Source organism: Meriones unguiculatus, chromosome 3 (genome assembly GCF_030254825.1).
Source record: "Meriones unguiculatus strain TT.TT164.6M chromosome 3, Bangor_MerUng_6.1, whole genome shotgun sequence".
Taxonomy (NCBI): Eukaryota; Metazoa; Chordata; class Mammalia; order Rodentia; family Muridae; genus Meriones; species Meriones unguiculatus.
The window spans coordinates 27,771,049-27,788,939 of NC_083351.1; the positions used below are offsets into that span (position 1 = coordinate 27,771,049).

At 41.8% G+C, this 17,891-nt stretch overlaps 1 protein-coding gene across 29 annotated transcripts in view; it reads left to right on the forward strand.

Annotated features, from left to right (window-relative positions):
* Macf1 (microtubule actin crosslinking factor 1) overlaps positions 1-17,891 on the forward strand; it is a 345,150-nt gene extending 327,259 nt beyond the window's left edge. For 12 of the 29 annotated variants that reach the window (XM_060379622.1, XM_060379623.1, XM_060379626.1 and 9 more), the window contains 10 exons: positions 77-239; positions 771-925; positions 1,762-1,836; positions 3,523-3,540; positions 6,606-6,723; positions 7,428-7,496; positions 12,271-12,482; positions 12,985-13,095; positions 15,656-15,785; positions 16,464-17,891. In XM_060379622.1, coding sequence (XP_060235605.1) covers positions 77-239; positions 771-925; positions 1,762-1,836; positions 3,523-3,540; positions 6,606-6,723; positions 7,428-7,496; positions 12,271-12,482; positions 12,985-13,095; positions 15,656-15,785; positions 16,464-16,720 — 1,308 coding nt within the window. In that variant the 3' untranslated portion in view covers positions 16,721-17,891. The remainder of the gene's footprint in view (positions 1-76; positions 240-770; positions 926-1,761; positions 1,837-3,522; positions 3,541-6,605; positions 6,724-7,427; positions 7,497-12,270; positions 12,483-12,984; positions 13,096-15,655; positions 15,786-16,463) is intronic. The other 17 variants (XM_060379631.1, XM_060379632.1, XM_060379633.1 and 14 more) reach the window with 6 other exon arrangements.

Below are 17,891 nucleotides of genomic sequence, written 5' to 3' on the forward strand. Positions count from 1 at the left end.
ACTGAATGTCTAAAAATTTAGATATGTTCTGTGTCCAGAAGAGCAGGACTTACTGACACCTCTCACTTCCATCTAGTTGAAGGAGTTTGCCAACTTTGACTTTGATGTCTGGAGGAAAAAGTACATGCGTTGGATGAATCACAAAAAATCTCGAGTTATGGATTTCTTCCGGCGTATTGACAAGGACCAGGATGGGAAGATAACACGTCAGGAGTTTATCGATGGCATTTTAGCATCCAGTAAGTCCATTTTTATTCTATATACAGGTCACAACTGGATTCCTCATACTTGGTAGAAGTTATAACATTCTGGCAAAGTAGTCTTTCTGAAATAAGACCAGAATGTAGTCTGTTGGTTTCGTGGATGGAAGAATCTCATTTTGCTCAGACATGACTGTAAAGTCAGCAGGACAGGATGCTATTCCAGAGCAGCAGTGTTTTAGAGTAATGACATCCTTCTAAACATCTGACAACGCTGGCATAAATAAAAATTGAGTGCTAATGTTATGGATGGTTGTAATATTGTTTTAGTTTATATTTTTCACTGTATCTGAAGTGTGATTTTTCATTTTTAAAATGGTGGTGGGGTGCTCTAGAGTTATAGCTCTGTTTAGTAAGGTCCTTGTGTGGTATATATGAAGCCCTGAATTCGATTCTCAGCACCCCATTGAAAAAATAATCAAGATATAATAATTTTTCTTAAGGTATTTGTATAATTACCAACCAGCCATATATATTTCAGTGTTTCAAATTGTGTTTTCTTTTCCCCAGAGTTCCCTACCACCAAGTTAGAGATGACAGCTGTGGCTGACATTTTTGACAGAGATGGGGATGGCTACATTGACTACTATGAATTTGTGGCCGCCCTACATCCCAACAAGGACGCCTATCGACCGACAACTGATGCGGATAAGATTGAAGATGAGGTATGGGGAATTTGGAGTGGAGTATTTGACCATTGGTTTATTCTGTCCTGAATGTGACTCATTTTGGGAAGACATCATTTAGAGTGAATGTTTCAGGTTGAGCCTTTGGCTGCTGTCTCAACAAGCTCTGGTCTAGAACATGGGTCTAGAGCATGACGTGAGTCTAATACGTCAGTGGCACTATACAGCCCATGAAGGGACTTTATAAGGGATCAAGTGAATTTCAGATGCAGCATAAAGGGGTGAATTGTATCATGGGGCTGTCGAGATGGCTCAGTGGGTCAAAGTGCTTGTCATGCAAGCCTGATGATCCGAATTCAATCCCCAGAACCATATAGGGAAAGAGACTGGATTCTTGGGAATTTCAGGCTTTTATGTAGAAACTTGTCTCAGTTTATACTTTACTTTATTGGTCATTTGATATTGAAAGATGTATATTAGCACTTTAAAAAATTCAAAGCAATGATGAATTTTTTTCATCTATTTTTTTTTCTCAGTATCTCTTAGCTGAAGCAGGGTTATAAGTATTTTGAATAAAAGGTAAATGCATATATTAAAGGCCTAAAATGAACCAGCCTTATGCCTTTAATTCCAGCACCTGGGAGGCAAAGGTAGAAACATCTCTCTGAGTTGGGGACCAGGCTAGTTTATATAGCAAGTTCCAGGATAGCCAGGCCTTGAGAATAAGATTCTGTTTCAAAAAAAAAAAAAAAGGAAGGAAGGAAGGAAGAAAAAAGGTGTTTAAAAAAACAAATAATGAGTAGTTTCTCTGTTTACATTTTAAAAACAGAAAGTCTTTCTCTGCCCTTACACTCTTGTGCTTTATCAACCAACAGGTCACAAGACAAGTGGCTCAGTGCAAGTGTGCAAAAAGATTTCAAGTGGAACAGATTGGAGAGAATAAATACCGGGTAAGGCAGAGAAAACCAAAGTGTGTGGAGGTCATTTCCTCATGTGTCATCCTAACGCACAGTAAACCAGACCATCCTGCCTTTTCACTCCTGGTGCCTCCAGGAGCCCTGAACCTGTGGACCTTCATCTCTAGGTTTCATGCTCTGTGTAGTTCCATCTGAAAAGTTACCATTATCCAGGTAGACCATAGCTTATCTTTGACAAGGTAGAAAATATTTTAGAGCCCTCATCTCACTGCTGACCAAAGTCTTTAGGGGAATGAAAGTAAAGTATCTTTGGGAGCAGTTTTATCAAATGACTGGTAATCTGGTAATCTGCCTGAAACCCAGAATTTGGGAAGCAAAGCAGAGGATTGTTGCAGATTCAGGGCCAACTCTACATAGTAAGTTCCAGCTAGCCAGGAATATGTCACAAAAAGCTTTCAAAAACTCTTTTTACAAAGCAAGGATAAGGGGTCTCTAGGTAGTACAGCGCGTAAAGGACTTGCCACCAAGCCTAACAACCTGAGTTCAAGTCCTGGACCCACTGGTGAAAAGAGAAACGTACACCAAAAATTATCCTCTGCTGGATTTGTGAACATATAAATTTTCTTTGGTTTTTTTGTTGTTGTTGTTCTGTTTTAATTTTTTTTTTTTTTTTTTTTTCATTTAAAAAAGAGTGATGATTTCTCCACAAGAACTGGTCATTGTAAGCTTAAGTGGCTCCTATGCTCATAGAAGACTATGATCAAGGCCCTGTGCTAAGCTGGGCTACAACTGGGATCTACATGCATTGGGGAGCTAGGCTCAATGATCTTCCCTGAAAAGACTTGTCAGATATGACCAAAAGTAACAGTAAATTACTTTTTTTTTCCTTAAGATTTATTTATGTATTATTTATACACTGTGTTGCTTGCATGTATGCCTGCAGGCCAGAAGGGTCCACCAGATCCCATTATAGATGGTTGTGAGCCACCGTGTGGTTGCTGAAATTGAACTCAGGACCTTTGGAAGAAAAGCCAGTGCTCTTAACCTCTGAGCCATCTGTTCAGCTCCACAGTAAACTACTCTTGTGTTTTAGCTTCTCTTGATACTAGAGTCAGGAATGTAATAGGGACCTAAACCAGTACTCGTAACTATATTCATCAGCTTGTCAAGAGACCCTAAAATTCTAAGAAAAAAAGAAAATCTGTGGCTGGCAAAGAAGATTTAGATGACCAGTTTCCGTTGGAACACAGAAATATCCAAGTTCCACTAGCAATTCAAGAATGTCCTCAGTGGCTGAGGCTGTGACTTAGAAGGAAAGTACTTGCTTAGCATGTACAAAACCCTGAACTCAACCACCAGCACTGGTGTCAGAGGACACCCCCGGCCAAGTCCATGCTTTTTGTAGCTGAAGAGGGCAAGGTGATTCTGCCTCTTACGCAACCCAGAGCACTTAGTAAGCTTCAGGTAGTTCTGTGTTACTGGTTGGGTTTTGTTTTCATGTGTTTATTTTTGTTTAATAACCAATGAGAGATGGATTGACGAAAGAAGCACAAGCTGGAGAGTTCAAACTTTGTTTGTGAGATCTTTGGCAGATGCCCAGTAAAACTGTGGTAGTGTATGCACTTAGACTGGTAATGTGATAACATTGCTGTTTCTGAGTGTTAATTTGACAAAAATGTTCTCTTTTTTCCCTTCATCCTTTACTCTTACTGTCTATAGTTCTTCCTCGGCAATCAGGTACAGTGTGCCTTGCAATGTTCTTCTTGGTGGATGTGGTCTTTGTAGCTGATGTTGCCTGTTCTTTGCTATGGGAAGAGGACATAATTGGAAGCATGCCTGGGTCACATCTGGTTGTCTTACCAAGTGGAGAAACTGCTAGCAGAACTTTTATCACAAAGGCTATCTTATCAGGAAAGAGATACAATTTTATATTTTTAAAAAACCAAAAAATACAGTTTGCCATTCCAAATTGGACTGGCTAAAGACAATGGCATTACACTGCACTGAAATATAACTATTATGACTCTGGGAGATTGAGGCTGTGATAACAGCCCATTCCACCTTAAATTGCTCAGTCTTGCACTTCTATATTTGGAGTCAGAATACCATTGGCACGGTTCTGATTCATTACTGGTCTTGTAACAGTTAATACAAATTTTTGTAATGGACACTTGAGTCAGAAATCCTGAGGGTATCTTAATATTATCTAAGTGCTAATTTAATAGATTTGGGTATTTACATTTGCATTATATAATTCAAAGGTACCTGAGAAATGTGGAAAGCATAGTTGACTTCTAAAATTTACAGATTATAGCCAACCATTCAAAATGAAATGTGCTCAAATTAGATTGCACAAAGTATGGAAAGTATTGACTCCACTTGGCAACTCTAACCTCTGAGATCTCGTTTGGGGGTTCTTTGGTGCTGTCTCTTAAATGTGGAAGGAAGTTGCATGAGTAAAATCAGTCTGTCTGACTGGAAGTTAGAAACACTAAGTTAATATGAAGTCCTCAGTCAATGTTAAATTCTAGCTACTGAAATAATCACTAACTACAGTAATATTCTGGGCCAGCGGGAAGAACAAAGGCTCGAAAATGAAACTGAGAACAGTCAAGTTGGCTTTAAATAAACCATCACAAGATGGGCATGGTAATTTCTTATACCTGGACTCATAGCTCTTGGGAGGCAAGTTTCAAGTTATCTTTGGATAACTTGTCCATATCTCAAATTTTGAAAATAAAGATTAAAAGGCTAATAGTTAGCCAGGTGAGGTGGCCCATGCCTTTAATCCTAGCACTCAGGGAGGCAGAGGCAAGGGAGATTGCTCTGAGTTTGAGGCAGCCTGGTCTACAAAGCAAGTCCAGAACAGCAAAGGCGACGCAGAGAAACCCTATCTCGAAAAACAAACAGGCTAATAGTGTATCTCAGTGATAGAGCACTTGTGTTACATATCACTGGAATCTGTCCCCAATACTATAACTAGTCAATAATGATTGTAGTAAAGTGCCCAGCATGCCTACTTCCTATTGACTGTACCTACCAGGGTTCCTTTGATGGGGCACTGACACCCTCCTCCACTCCTCCATTAACCTGGGGAGGATTCGATGAGTCATTCTAATATTGTGAGCAGAATTATAAAGTCCATTTTATATATGTAGTATTGGAGGCCTTAGAGGTCATATGTCACACTCGTACATCTACTGTCATAAGAATAATAAGTTCTTGAAAGAGAAAGAAACAGTGGCTGTCAAGACTCTGCCTCTGAGTTCTCTGTGGCTCTCCCACAGCATTGTCCTACAGACCTCTAGAGCTATGTAGGCCTCCCACTTCTGTGCCTGTGTTTGGGTCTCTGCAGCTCAACAGAAACAAATTAGAATCTTTCAGACAGCTTTGGGGAGATTTTATTGGACAGCAACCATGAGGTCAGTGGATAACAGACTGTAGGGTATAGTATTCTAAGAAGAAAGTAACCTAGACCACTCTTACCTTTTAACTCTGTTCCCTCACCTAGCCAGAGAAAACCCAGCACAGTGGCTCAGGTTACTAATAGCACATCCATTATCCCCAGAACCTGTTTACTCCCTCCAAGGCAGGGAATAGCCTCCTTCCCAGAAAGGGTCTTTTTCCTTACAGCTGTGGGAAGTGCTGACTCTGTTCCACCCTGTTGTCACTCTAGCCTCTTTGTGTAAACATTTAAATGCTGTATGAGACAAATGGTGTAAGACTATTTATTTGTGAAGTAAATGGCTGGGAAGGGAAGAGACAGCATCTTTCAGATGCTTTCTATGTACATAGTACATTTGAGTCAGACCAGTAGAGGAACACAGAGATAACCACCATTTATTATTATTGGGCAGAGTGGCTGTGTATCCTCCTCAGACATCCTTTCTTGAAGTTTCAGTTTTTCTCCCTGTTTCAAAGCCATGATTCTTCTATAACTTTGAAAATCCTATAAGTGGTTGAGTCCTTCTCTTTGCCTCCCTGCCCCAAACGTTTTCCTAAATAACCCGAGGGTTCCATTTCTTTAACTTTTGGTTTGGCGTTTGTTTTGGAATTTTGGTATGGTTTTTTTTTTTTTTAATTGCTTCTTCATTTTAGGAAAAGGGCAACTTATACAGTGGCAAGTTTCAAATGTTAAAGGAGAACTGGGAAATAGGCGATTAGGAGCAGAGACAGTGAAAAGCCCATCACACTTGTTCTAAGGTCCAGAATGATTATTGAACACTGTTTCTAATCATGATAAGAGATTAAAATTTCTGTTTCTTTAACTAAATTTTAATTCTATCTAATCATTTGTTCAGCTTGAAAACTTTTTCTCTTGATGACATCACAGTCTGAACATTTAGGGTGCACTTCTGAGGACCGGATGAAGAAAATCACAATCTTTCCCTAAGCTTGTAATGAGGATGCTTTGCAAAGAGTTTCTTTAATGCTTGACTTAGTATTTAACTCTCCAGCACACTGTATTCAGAAGTTGACCCCTTTCTTTAAGATAAACATAACAATTCTGCTCACTTGGGCAGAATCTTCAGAAGAATCCAAGAACAAATACATGCCCATCTTCCCTCCTTTGTCTTTGGTATGGGAGTCAGGGTGTGGCCATCAAGGGCTAACTTGACCCCAGGGAAGGATTTCACAATGCTGCTTCGTAGCTGCTTTTTTATGACAATGTAAAAATGCAAAATTGAGTTCAGAAGTTGCCCCACTATCAAGTCATTCCTGAATACAGTCTGCTTTTTAAGGGGTGGGGTGTAAGTGTGCACTGAGGTACTCTTGTTAACTGAGTTTCCCCTTGATTCCAGTTTGGGGATTCTCAGCAGTTGCGGCTGGTCCGTATTCTGCGCAGCACTGTGATGGTCCGTGTTGGTGGAGGATGGATGGCCTTGGATGAGTTTCTAGTGAAAAACGATCCCTGCCGAGGTAAGGAGCCACCCAAGCGTGGGCAACACGGTAGGGCATGATGTCAGCAGCCCACACTGACTGTGATATCTTCCCACCAAATACAGATTAGAGCCTTGGATTTCAGGTAGAAAAATCTGAAGAAGCTGATGCTGTCAGGAAAGAACACAGAAATGAGGATTTCAAAGTCATCCTCAGGTTCATAGCAAGTTCAAGGCCAGCCTGAACTAGAATGAAGCCCTGTCTCCAAAAAGAAAAAGAACTGATTGGTGTGACATTACATTTGGGGTGTGACATTAGCACTAAGAGCAAAGGCTTGTGTGCACTTTCAGGTTCTACTTTCTTAGAGCCTCAGATCCTCTCGCCTGTAATGTCTGTGACTAAAACTCAGCATTGCTAAGCCCTTCCCATGCAGAGGACTAGTGACTGTCCTTGACGGGGGAAGCTAAAGAACATACAGCAGCCCCATGGGCAGTTGCCTAAGCAAGACATGAAAAGACAGCCACCCATCCCCAGGCAACAGAAAACTTTCAACTTAGCTTGAGCAGATAGTAGCTGCAGCAGGGGACAAATGGCCAAATCCCAGATGCTGCATCCACTTCTTTTTCCATTTAGGAGAGCTGCATGTGGATACATAGGAGCCCCCAGCTGTTTGTTTTCCGTGACTGGTTTCTGTGGTTCCTGCTTTGTCTCTTGTCTTTGTGTTTACATCTTTTTTATTCCAGTTCATCACCCTGGGAGTAAAATAAAGCGCTCTGATTCCAGCTCTTCAATTTCCAGTCAGTCTCCCATAGGTTGGCTTTTATGCTTTGTCCCTCTTCCCATACACCCTCGTCCTTTGAGAATGGCTTTGCTTCCTAAATTGTAACATCTGTTGGCTCTGTGATATCTGCTGCCTTGGTGAATGCTCCAAGTAGCCAAACCATTGCTTTTCCAACAACTCCAAGTTGACAGGGTATAAAACATCTATTGAGGTGATACCCACAGAATCTAAATACTATTTAACAAATACCTCTACATAAACACTTTACAAGAGAGAACACACACACGTCTCATATCCATCCTATGAGGCTTAGTAGGTTCTGTTATCTTCACGTTATAGAGTAGGAACTTGAGGTATGGAAATTTTAAATAACTTAAAGGGTCAGCCAGGCTTCTAAGCCAGTGGTCCTGACCACCACCGTGCACTCTCAGATGTCCCCCGTGTGTCCAGCCTTTGCAATAAATTTAAGTTTATTCATAACTAAGCAAGAATAAATGTTTGCAGTACAGTTACATAGCTTCTTTGGAAGTGTTTATTTTGTTTGTTTTTGTTTTTTGTCTTTTGAAGGATTTTCAGAGATGCAAAAGGTATGGTTTTCACATGAATGCAGGGTATCCATAAATTTAATTCATTCTGCATTTATTCCAGCAAGCCAGAAAAGTAGCAAACAGTAATAATTGTCATCAAAAGTGTTTAAATTTAGGCTTGACAATACTTTTTCTGATAAACTCTAAAAGGATTTAGTCAATTTTAGTATTTAATCATATCATGAACCTTGACTTAAAATTCTTTTCACTGTTTTAAATAAGGAGCAACGCACATCTTATCTCTGTAAGAACAACAAAAAACATTCTCTAGACCTGTTATGGCCCTGCTTTCTTGTTGTGTATAAGGTTAGGCTAGGCACCAGTGATGCTGCATGCGGCATTTCTAGTCCTTGGCTGCCTGCTTGTTTGTTGCCTGCTCTAGTCACAAGTTTAGTATGCACTGGCTGGTGAGAACACTGCCTGCTTTATCTTTATCTTACTCTGTAAAAATTGGAACTCCAAGGAAATTTGGGAGGGCAGCCTAGTAACTATTTTCTGTGGGCCACTGGTAGCCCTGTTCTTCATCTTTCAGAGCAAAGGTAAGACTCCCCGACTCTCTAGGAATGCCTTATTAGAGCTCAGCAATCAGTTCCAACTGTTGGCTGAAATAGAACTCACCAGCAGCTTCCAGTAACTACCATCACATCAAAACAGTGCTAGGAGTAACCACCCATGGACCAGAGTGCATAGCAGTGAATTGGAGGGATATGAACGCCAAGAAGACAAGTTACTTGCTAGTCCTGGTAGCATTTTCCTATAATTCCAGCTACTGCAAAAACAAGAGCATCAAGAGTTGTAGCCTGGGCTAAATAGTAAGACCCTTCGTCAAAAAATAGATGAGTAGGGAAGGATCTATCTAAGATTTCTGTAAGACCAATTGCTGTTGCATTCTTTGGGCCTGTAAACTATAGAGGGTAATATACTGAGGACATGGTAGAATTAGTGAGTGACAAGATTATTAATGCCAACTTGTTTATTATTTCCATTTACAAAGCTACTGAAATGATGAAGAATCTCAAGTCATGTGTTGCTTTAGCCAAATGTAAAAAATGATACTCTACTAGGTAGGCTTAATATTTATATAGTTTTCTGATACTGCCACAGAGGGTTTTATTTGTTTGTTTTTGTTTCTCAATTCATCTGTGGCAAAGGAGATGGTTTTGGATGGTGATTAAAATATATAGATGGTGCTTGTAGGCCTAATGAGATGAGCTGGATCAGCAGGTAAAGGCATTTGCTACCAAGCCTGATGGCTGGAGCCTACATAGTGGGAAGGAGAGAACTAATTTTGAAGTTGTGTTCTGACTTAACACATGCACACTGCTGCATGAGGACCCACCCACAGATTTTGTGCATACAAAATAAGTAAATTAATTTCATTTCATTTTAAATTGAAAATGCTTTCTAAAAATGGATATACCTGTGCCTAATATACTGTGTATATTTTAAAGGGTTAGACATTATTTCTCTGGGATAGTAAAAATGTCGGAATCTTTATTTATGCAGATTTAAAAGATGGTTTGGGGGCTAGATAAATGACAGGGTCAGCAATTAAGACTACAATGTTCTTGCAGACGGCCAGAGTTCAGTTCCCAGTACCACATCAGAAGACTTACAACTGTCTCTCTTGTACATATTTTCTCTCTTTTCCTCTCCCTCTCCTCCCCACCTCCCTCTCCATAACACACACACAAACTCACACTCTCACTTATATATAATATAAAATAAAAATAAGAGCCGGGGCTATTACACAGAGAGACCCTGTCTCAAAAGACAAACAGATAAATGAAATAAGGAGCTGGAGAGCTGGCTCAGGGCTAAAGAGTTGCACTCACAGAAGGCACAGCACATTCAGTTCCCAGAACCCACCTGGTGGCTCACAGCCATCCATAACTGCATTTCTTGGGGATTCCTTGCCCTCTCTGACCTCCACAGGCATTAGGTACTCTTTGTATGTACACATACATACAAACAAGACACTCATATACATAAGTCTGAAAAAACTGGCTGAGGACTCTGGCGGGGGGGGAGGTGCACTTCTGTGCATGTGTGCCGTTGGACCAGGTTCAATTAGGGTACTTCAGAAGCAGGGACAACTTAAAAGTTGCCACACGCTGAAGAAAATATCTCCCTCTGGCATCAAGGCTACTTGTAGAAATTTATTCTAAGGAAATGTATACAAAAATATTTTAGAACTTGTCACAGCATTGGATACACTATTTTAAAAAAATAAACTATAAACAAATTATTGCAACATTTAGCCAGTAAATTAACACATGTATGATAAATCATACTTTTCAGTTAGTTGAAATTTAACATGGGACATATAGAAAATGGGGAAATATTTTCTTTGTATTAAAATATCTGATGTTTGCATTAAAAGTATGTATATAGTTGCGCAAAGAAATAAAGATACACCAATATGTTCATTATGATATGCCGTAGGTTGTAAGAATGAGCAACTGTTGTTCTTGGCAGAGGAAGAATGAGGTGTGCGTAAGCTTGTGAAAGCAAAGGTTGATGTTGGGACATCTTGCCTGGTCATTTCTCTCACCAAACCTGGAGCTTGCTTTTCAGGCTAAGACTGGCTAACCAGTGAGCTCCCAGGATCTGTTTGTCTCCCTCCCTAACACTGGGTTACACACCCATAATGCCATACCTGCCATTTACATGGCTGCTGGGGCTCCAAGCTTGGCTCTTCATGCCTGTAGAGTCATCTCTCCCAAGCCAGCTTTTTTATGGTTTTCATCCTTGCTAGGATTTTTTAAAAAAGGTCTTATGAAGCAGGCCTTTACCCAGCAAATGCCATGAAGGAGTGAAAACAAACTAATGTGGATAATGGCATAAAGAGAATAGGCAGAATTGGCAGAGAGGCAGGGTAAAGAGGTGACTGAGGTGGGAGATAGGCTACCTTGGCTGTGGCTTGGCCAGTCTTTGTAGGTTCTTCCATCCTTTGTCTAGTGCAAATGCTAATCAAGTATAGTGCAAATTAAAATCAAGTATAGCACTGAGTGTGGTAATGGCATATAAATTCTAGTGGGAGAAACACGATCTTATCACCTCATTGGTACAGACAGTCCTCTCTATTGTGTGTGTGTTAAGATGGAATTTTGCTGTTTGCCCAAGCTAGTCTCAAACCCCTGGGCTGAAACATCCTCCCTGCCTTAGCCTGTGAAGAGACTGGCTCATGCTACCACTGCCTGCACCGCTCTCTAAAACATTTTAAATGGCTCTCCACAACTAGGTGCCATTTCCAAGGCTTCCTCTATATCCTCTGCTGTTTTTCAGGCAGTTTAGAAGGGAACTATCAAACATTTATCCGATACCCTCTGCCAGATATGTTTAAGGTATTCTTAAAATGATGCAGTCTAGAGTGGATGAGCAGGTTCATGCTTACTGCAGGGCACTGTCAGTGAGAATCACAGGATCTGTTCCCGAGGAAGTGTTTCTTTTAAATTAGCGTGTCTTACATTTGTTCTGGCTGTACTTGAGGTCTATGAGTAAATCTATATTTTAAGTTCTGGTCTTATTGCTCCTAAAAGCCATGAGACAGCACTTACTTGGCCTTCAACACTTTCCAGATCCTTCCACTGCGATTCCTCCTACTTGGAGTTGCTTCTGACGGCTTTCAGCTTTTTACTTAACAAATTCTCACTCACAGATTCATGCATGGTCTTGGTCTCTCTCTCTCCCTACATGTTTACTTCTTAAAGACTCTGTCCTCATCTTCACTATCCTGACTTCCTGAACCCCTTTCTTTAGGATTGTTATTGACAATTCAAATGGAAGAGTCTCGATTTCATTAATGTGTTTTTCTCCACTATATTATTACTATATACCCTGCAAATTTTCAGCAAAAAGTACACATGTCTATGAGAGAGAAAATAGTTTGATGAAGGTCAGAGGCTTGTGTCCTGTTGCATCCGTGTCTCCTTGAGCAGCTACAGTTTGCTTACCCCAAGTGACAGCAGCGAAGCCAGACCATGACAGCAGAGTGAATGGTCCTGTGTTCACAGGCTTGCTTGTAACAGCAAGCTAGGCTCTTAGTGTGTCTGCTGCAGGTTAGAACATGACAAAGCTGTTCTTAAAGAACCCATAGGTGGTATGAAACCTATGCAAAGCTTACTGTTGCCACGGGGTCAAGCAGCTGTATTACCATCCAAGGTACAGGTTCAAGATAACTAACAACATGCCTGTGTTTGTTCATTCTCTTTTTAGCACGAGGCAGAACTAACATAGAACTCAGAGAAAAATTCATCCTGCCAGAAGGAGCATCCCAGGGGATGACTCCATTCCGGTCACGGGGTCGAAGATCCAAGCCATCTTCCCGGGCAGCTTCTCCCACCCGCTCCAGCTCAAGTGCTAGTCAGAGTAACCACAGCTGTACGTCCATGCCTTCTTCTCCAGCCACCCCAGCCAGCGGGACCAAGGTATGTGCTGACCTCCTCTATGTTGTCCTTCCCCATCCCATCTTGGTAGATATTCATTGATGAGCAGCCTCTGACAGCACTAGCAAGAAAAAAAAGAACATAAGAGCATACAGAGCAACTTTGCCCAGATCCCCACTGTGCACACATCACCACCTTTGAGATACTTAGTAAAATACCTGTTCAGGCTGGTCACATCCAAAACAGTTTTGTCTTCTTACTCCTAGTGTGAGTCTGAGCTTGTCCAGAGTTAGGGTTACTGGTTTGGAAAGTGAGGTACTGTCTGTGCAGCTGGAGCTGACAGATGAGCTTGCTGATACAGCCATACAGGTGAAGAGTACCTTTCTACTCACTCCATCTCTGCCCATTGGGCTTACATGGATTTTATTTGTTTTCTGTTTCTTTAAAATGTAGTGTCTTCTTTTTGTTGTTGTTCCCAATTTACCTCCCTTTCTGTTCCATTTTCAATTGTTCCTACCCTTCCCTTTGGATTTCCGTTTCACAGACTCCACTTCAGTTCTCTCGCTGTTATGACAAACCCTGGTTGGTAAACAGTAAAGCTGGCACCCATGTCAGGGACAGCCATTGTCCTGACCTCCAGCTACTCAGCCCTGAGGTAGAGTATGGCTTTGCTGAGTGGGACATAGTCACGAAGAGGCCCTCACTCATGCCAAGAACCTGCCCGGCTCTTCTTCCTGACTTGAGCCCAATGTCTCTTCCATCTCTGGGGTTGCTTGCTGACACAGCTGATTGATCGAATCGGTTAAGTATTTTCAGGAGTTTCTAACTCGGATTCACCAAAATTGGAGATGAATAAGAGATGCCTAAAACAAGATTGTTTAACAGCTTTACCAGTTTTTAGCATGACACTTGATCAGGATGATTGATAAGAGTCATTCCTGATCACTTATTTTTTGATGTTACTTGTAATTAGGTCTCTTAGAGTCTCCAAATGTCAGCTACACAGACGAGTTAAAAACACTTGAAATTGAATAATAGCGCATGTTCACCAATGTTCTATGTTTAGAACAAGAGGATGATTTGCAAGACCCCTCCCTGCGGTGGTTGGTGCTGCCACATGGGTCCAAGGCGTGGGTGCTATCTATTTCAGCCAAGCACAGCGTTTCAACTAGTGGCCGCTGCTCTGGGGCTCCAGTTTCACCTTCTTGGTTCCCTGGCCTGGGCACCTGGATTTGATTTGAATACGCAAACCAACAATAAAGCATGTCTACATGCAGCCATTGAAATATCTAAACATTGTGGAAGAACAGTGTTAGCGAAATAAAACACAGTTGGGTGTTGTAATCCCAGCACTTGGTAGGCTGAGGCAGGTGGATCACGTCAAAGGCACGTGGGCGGAGAGGCCTGTCTGACAGCAGCACACTTGCTTCTCCTAGCCCCTGCAGGGAACGCTGGGCTCTAACACCTCTAAGCATGGTGTTGCCTTCAGTCAGGCACAGCTTGAGCTGGAGAAACAAGGGCGCAGAAGCCAGTGGCTGGGAATGAACTGGCATTTTTGTTCATTCCCACTCCCAGCTCAATCTCCGACTGAGAACTGTGGTCTCAACTTATGATCTGGACACTTGACTGCCCAAGAACCCACGATTCAGCTTGCCCTTGCTTTTTTTCCCTCTGTGATGGCTCCCGCTCCAAAAATCCCAAGTACAAAAGTGTCTTTGTGATCATGACATAGATTCCATATGATTCTGAGAGTTGGGACCTTTTGTTTTATTTTACAATATAATCTTTCATTTTAAGTTCTTTTCTCATTGATAGCCTGTGGCCAGGCCAGGCCCCAACTTAGAGCCCCAGCCCAGAGGCACCAGAGCTGTGGACTCCAGGCATCAGTGCTCAGAAAGGATAGCTCTTGGAACTGGTGCTTCTCCTCCTGGGTGGTCAGGAGAGTTCCTGCTTGAGTGTCAATCACTTCCTGTCGCTTTTGCTTTTCCTTCATGAAGAAATTCAACCTGCACAATGAGATAGGCTGCTTTACTCTCCTATCTATCTAAGCATCTTAAAAGGTTCTGGAAAACAATTTACCTAACTTATGTCAAAGAGAAACTGGAACTGCATACCATGTCATAAGTAGTATTTTAAATCAGACTTTAAAATATTCTCTTTCCACGTTGTCTATGATATTAAAAAAAAAAAATACAGTCACATAAGGTCATGTAGCCCTTACCAGTAACAGCAGTCATAAAACAACTCTTTTTCAGGTTAGGACATGCTTCTATGCATCGTTTATTCAGCAAGGTTGTATAGAGACCTCCTTTGTTTCCATGTAGTTTTAGGTGCTAAGATATGAGAATACATCAATAAAAGGAAAGTTCCTGCTCTTACGAAATTGATGCTTTATTGTGGGACAAAGAGGCAATAAGCATATATAGATGTCAGGCAATGAGAAATGCTATCCTTAAAAATGGAGACACAGAAGCAGAAAGCGCCAAGTGGTAGTAAGATGAGGCCTCTCTGACAAGACCACCCGCCCAGCATAGCCTCCGAAGTGCATGGCCTAAGCTGTGCCTGTTTGGGGAGGAAGGTTATTGTACAGTGACAATGTGGGCTCAGTTAAGAACAAGTGGACAAGACTTCCCTGGGCCATAGGACAAACAGCAAGGAGGCCTAAACAGTTTGCCCAGCAGGAAGGGTTTGTGATAGAAGTGGACAGGATTTCACTTATTTCCTGAGGGAGAATCAAAGATACAGTCTGCCTCAAAAAGAAGTCTTGACTACAGTTGCAGCATGTGCTCAGTGATGGGGGGGCAGGTGTTGCTTGAGCTGCTTTAGATTGCCACGCCAGCACACTGATGCACAGGGGTATTTGCATTTCTCTTCTTGTGACCCATCACTGTATTCATTTTTAACCGTAGTAATTTTCCTACTAAAGGTCTCACCTTTCTAGGGGAAGTGTATCGGCAGGACAACAGACATGGGAAGCTTAACATTCCTGTGGCATAAAGTCTTTAATTGGACCTTAAAACCTCTTTTGAGAATGTTAAAAAACAAAACAAAACAAAACAATGATCTAGGACATTTTGTACATAGATCTTTGTTTTCCTGAACTTTTAATTTGCTTTTTCAAATGGTTATCTATAAAGAGGCTTTTAATAAAATAATTTAATTACATTCCTATCAAAGATTTTATCAAGTAAATATGATCTTTTATTATTTTGAAGGTTATTCCATCAACAGGCAGCAAGCTGAAACGACCAACACCAACTTTTCATTCTAGCCGAACATCCCTTGCTGGCGACACCAGCAATAGTTCTTCCCCAGCTTCCACAGGTGCCAAAACTAACCGGGCAGGTAAGTCCCTACCATGCATAGGGCCGAGGGTGGGCAGAATAACCCAGCAGCTCTGAACAGGGGAGCATCGGCCTCTCAGGAGCCAGTGCTGGGAAGAGCACGTGGTGTCTGGCACAGAGAGACACCAGCAGTTTTTAGGCAGCCGTTGCTTTTGTCTTGTCAATCAGCAAACTCTTAACTTCCTACACTCAACACTGGAGCCCTTGTTCTGTATCAGAAATGATTGCAGTTGAAAAGGAGAAAGGGCTAGCCCAGAGCTAAAGCAAGCTGCTTGTTAGTAACCTGCGCTGTGTGTGCACCATGTCTTTTATGGTTGCTGGGGAACTGGGGAAGTGGAGCTGGCTAATTGCTACTCTTCCTGGGCACTTGAAACTTGGCGCCCTCCCACCTGCACCTCCAGTGCCATCTGCTCACGTACGCTACAACATCAGTTCACCCACCTGTGCCATGGTGATTGAGCAGCTTTGAAAGGTCCAGCTGCTTTCTGCTCCTCCTCAGGACCACGGGTAGCCTCACACACCAGAAAAGGTTCATCACCTGCCTGCATGATGAAGTGGGGATCCGGGAAGGCTGTGATTTCCCCAAGGCCATTAGCAGCAAACCCTTGACATCCAGTCACCTGCGTTTTCGTGTCACTGCCTTCGTCATTAAGTTTCCTGCTTTATTCTTAAATTCCAGACCCTAAGAAGTCTGCCAGCCGTCCTGGTAGCCGGGCCGGCAGTCGGGCAGGGAGTCGAGCCAGCAGCCGTCGAGGAAGTGATGCCTCTGACTTTGACCTCCTAGAGACGCAGTCGGCTTGTTCAGACACTTCTGAGAGCAGTGCTGCAGGGGGCCAGGGCAGCTCCAGAAGAGGGCTCACCAAGCCCTCCAAAATCCCAACCATGTCCAAGAAGACCACCACTGCCTCCCCCAGGACTCCGGGTCCCAAGCGATAACACTGTACAAGCACCCCACACCACTCTCCACTTTGAACCCTGCTCCATACATTGGGTGTATATTTATTCTGAACGGGAGAAGTTATATTGTTAAAATTGTAAAAGAATAATTGTGTTATGAAGCTGCCTTATTTTTTTTTTCCTTTTTGTAAGTTACTATTTTCATGTGAATATTTATGTAGATAAAATTTGCCTCCTGGTAACCCTGTAACAGATGGGGCCCGGAGATGAAATATTTGAGGAAAACAAAAGGTCAAGACGAAAATGTGTATTAAAAAGAAAAGCCTCTAAATAGGGTTTCATGTGGTGCAGGGTTATAAACCTGCTTTATCTTTTAGGATTATTCCTAAATGCATCTTCTTTATAAACTTGACTTGCTATATCAGCAAGATAAATTATATTAAAAAAAATAAGAATTCCGCAATGTTTAAGGAACTCTTCTTTTTAAATCACAGACACCTCAATTAGCAAGAACAAAGGAGAGGGCACTTAAGATTGCATTTTCATTGTTTTACTGTCATGTAATTTTAGCTGAAGAGACAGAACCTCATCTAGATAGCTTTTGCACATGATACAGCAAAAAGTTCATTGCAATACTGTCTTAAAATAATGTCTCAGTACTGGGTGTTAAAGGGCACATAGCTACTAGGATTCAGGGGTAAAAGGAAACTTCAGAACATTGGGGTTTTAAACTGATTTGTAACTAACTGTCCAACCTAGCCATCAATGACTCCTGTGTTCCCAGGCTCCTGGGGAGGGGACTCCTTGGTGGCACTGTGAATTACACCTTTGTTTATCTACTTTTTTTTTTCTATTTATTTAAATGGTCGATCAACCCCCCACAAACTGAGGAATGAATTCCATAAGCCTATTTTGATGTGGACCTGAGACAAACACTTGCTCATCCTCTAACGGAGTTCACCAGCACACTTGTTCACCAGTCCCGTTTGCTTCCGTCTTCTTTTGTGTGTAATAAAGTCAGCTGACCAAGAGACCACAAAGAGGGGCTGCCTGGGGCTCCTGTTTTTTAGCTGCTGTTCCACGTCAGCTCTGACCATGTTGCTGTGTGATTATCTCAATTGGTTTTAATTGAGGCAGAATCTGAAGCTCTACCAATGAACTGTTTAAAAACAAGACACACTTTTGTATTAAAATTGCTTGCAGTAACAAA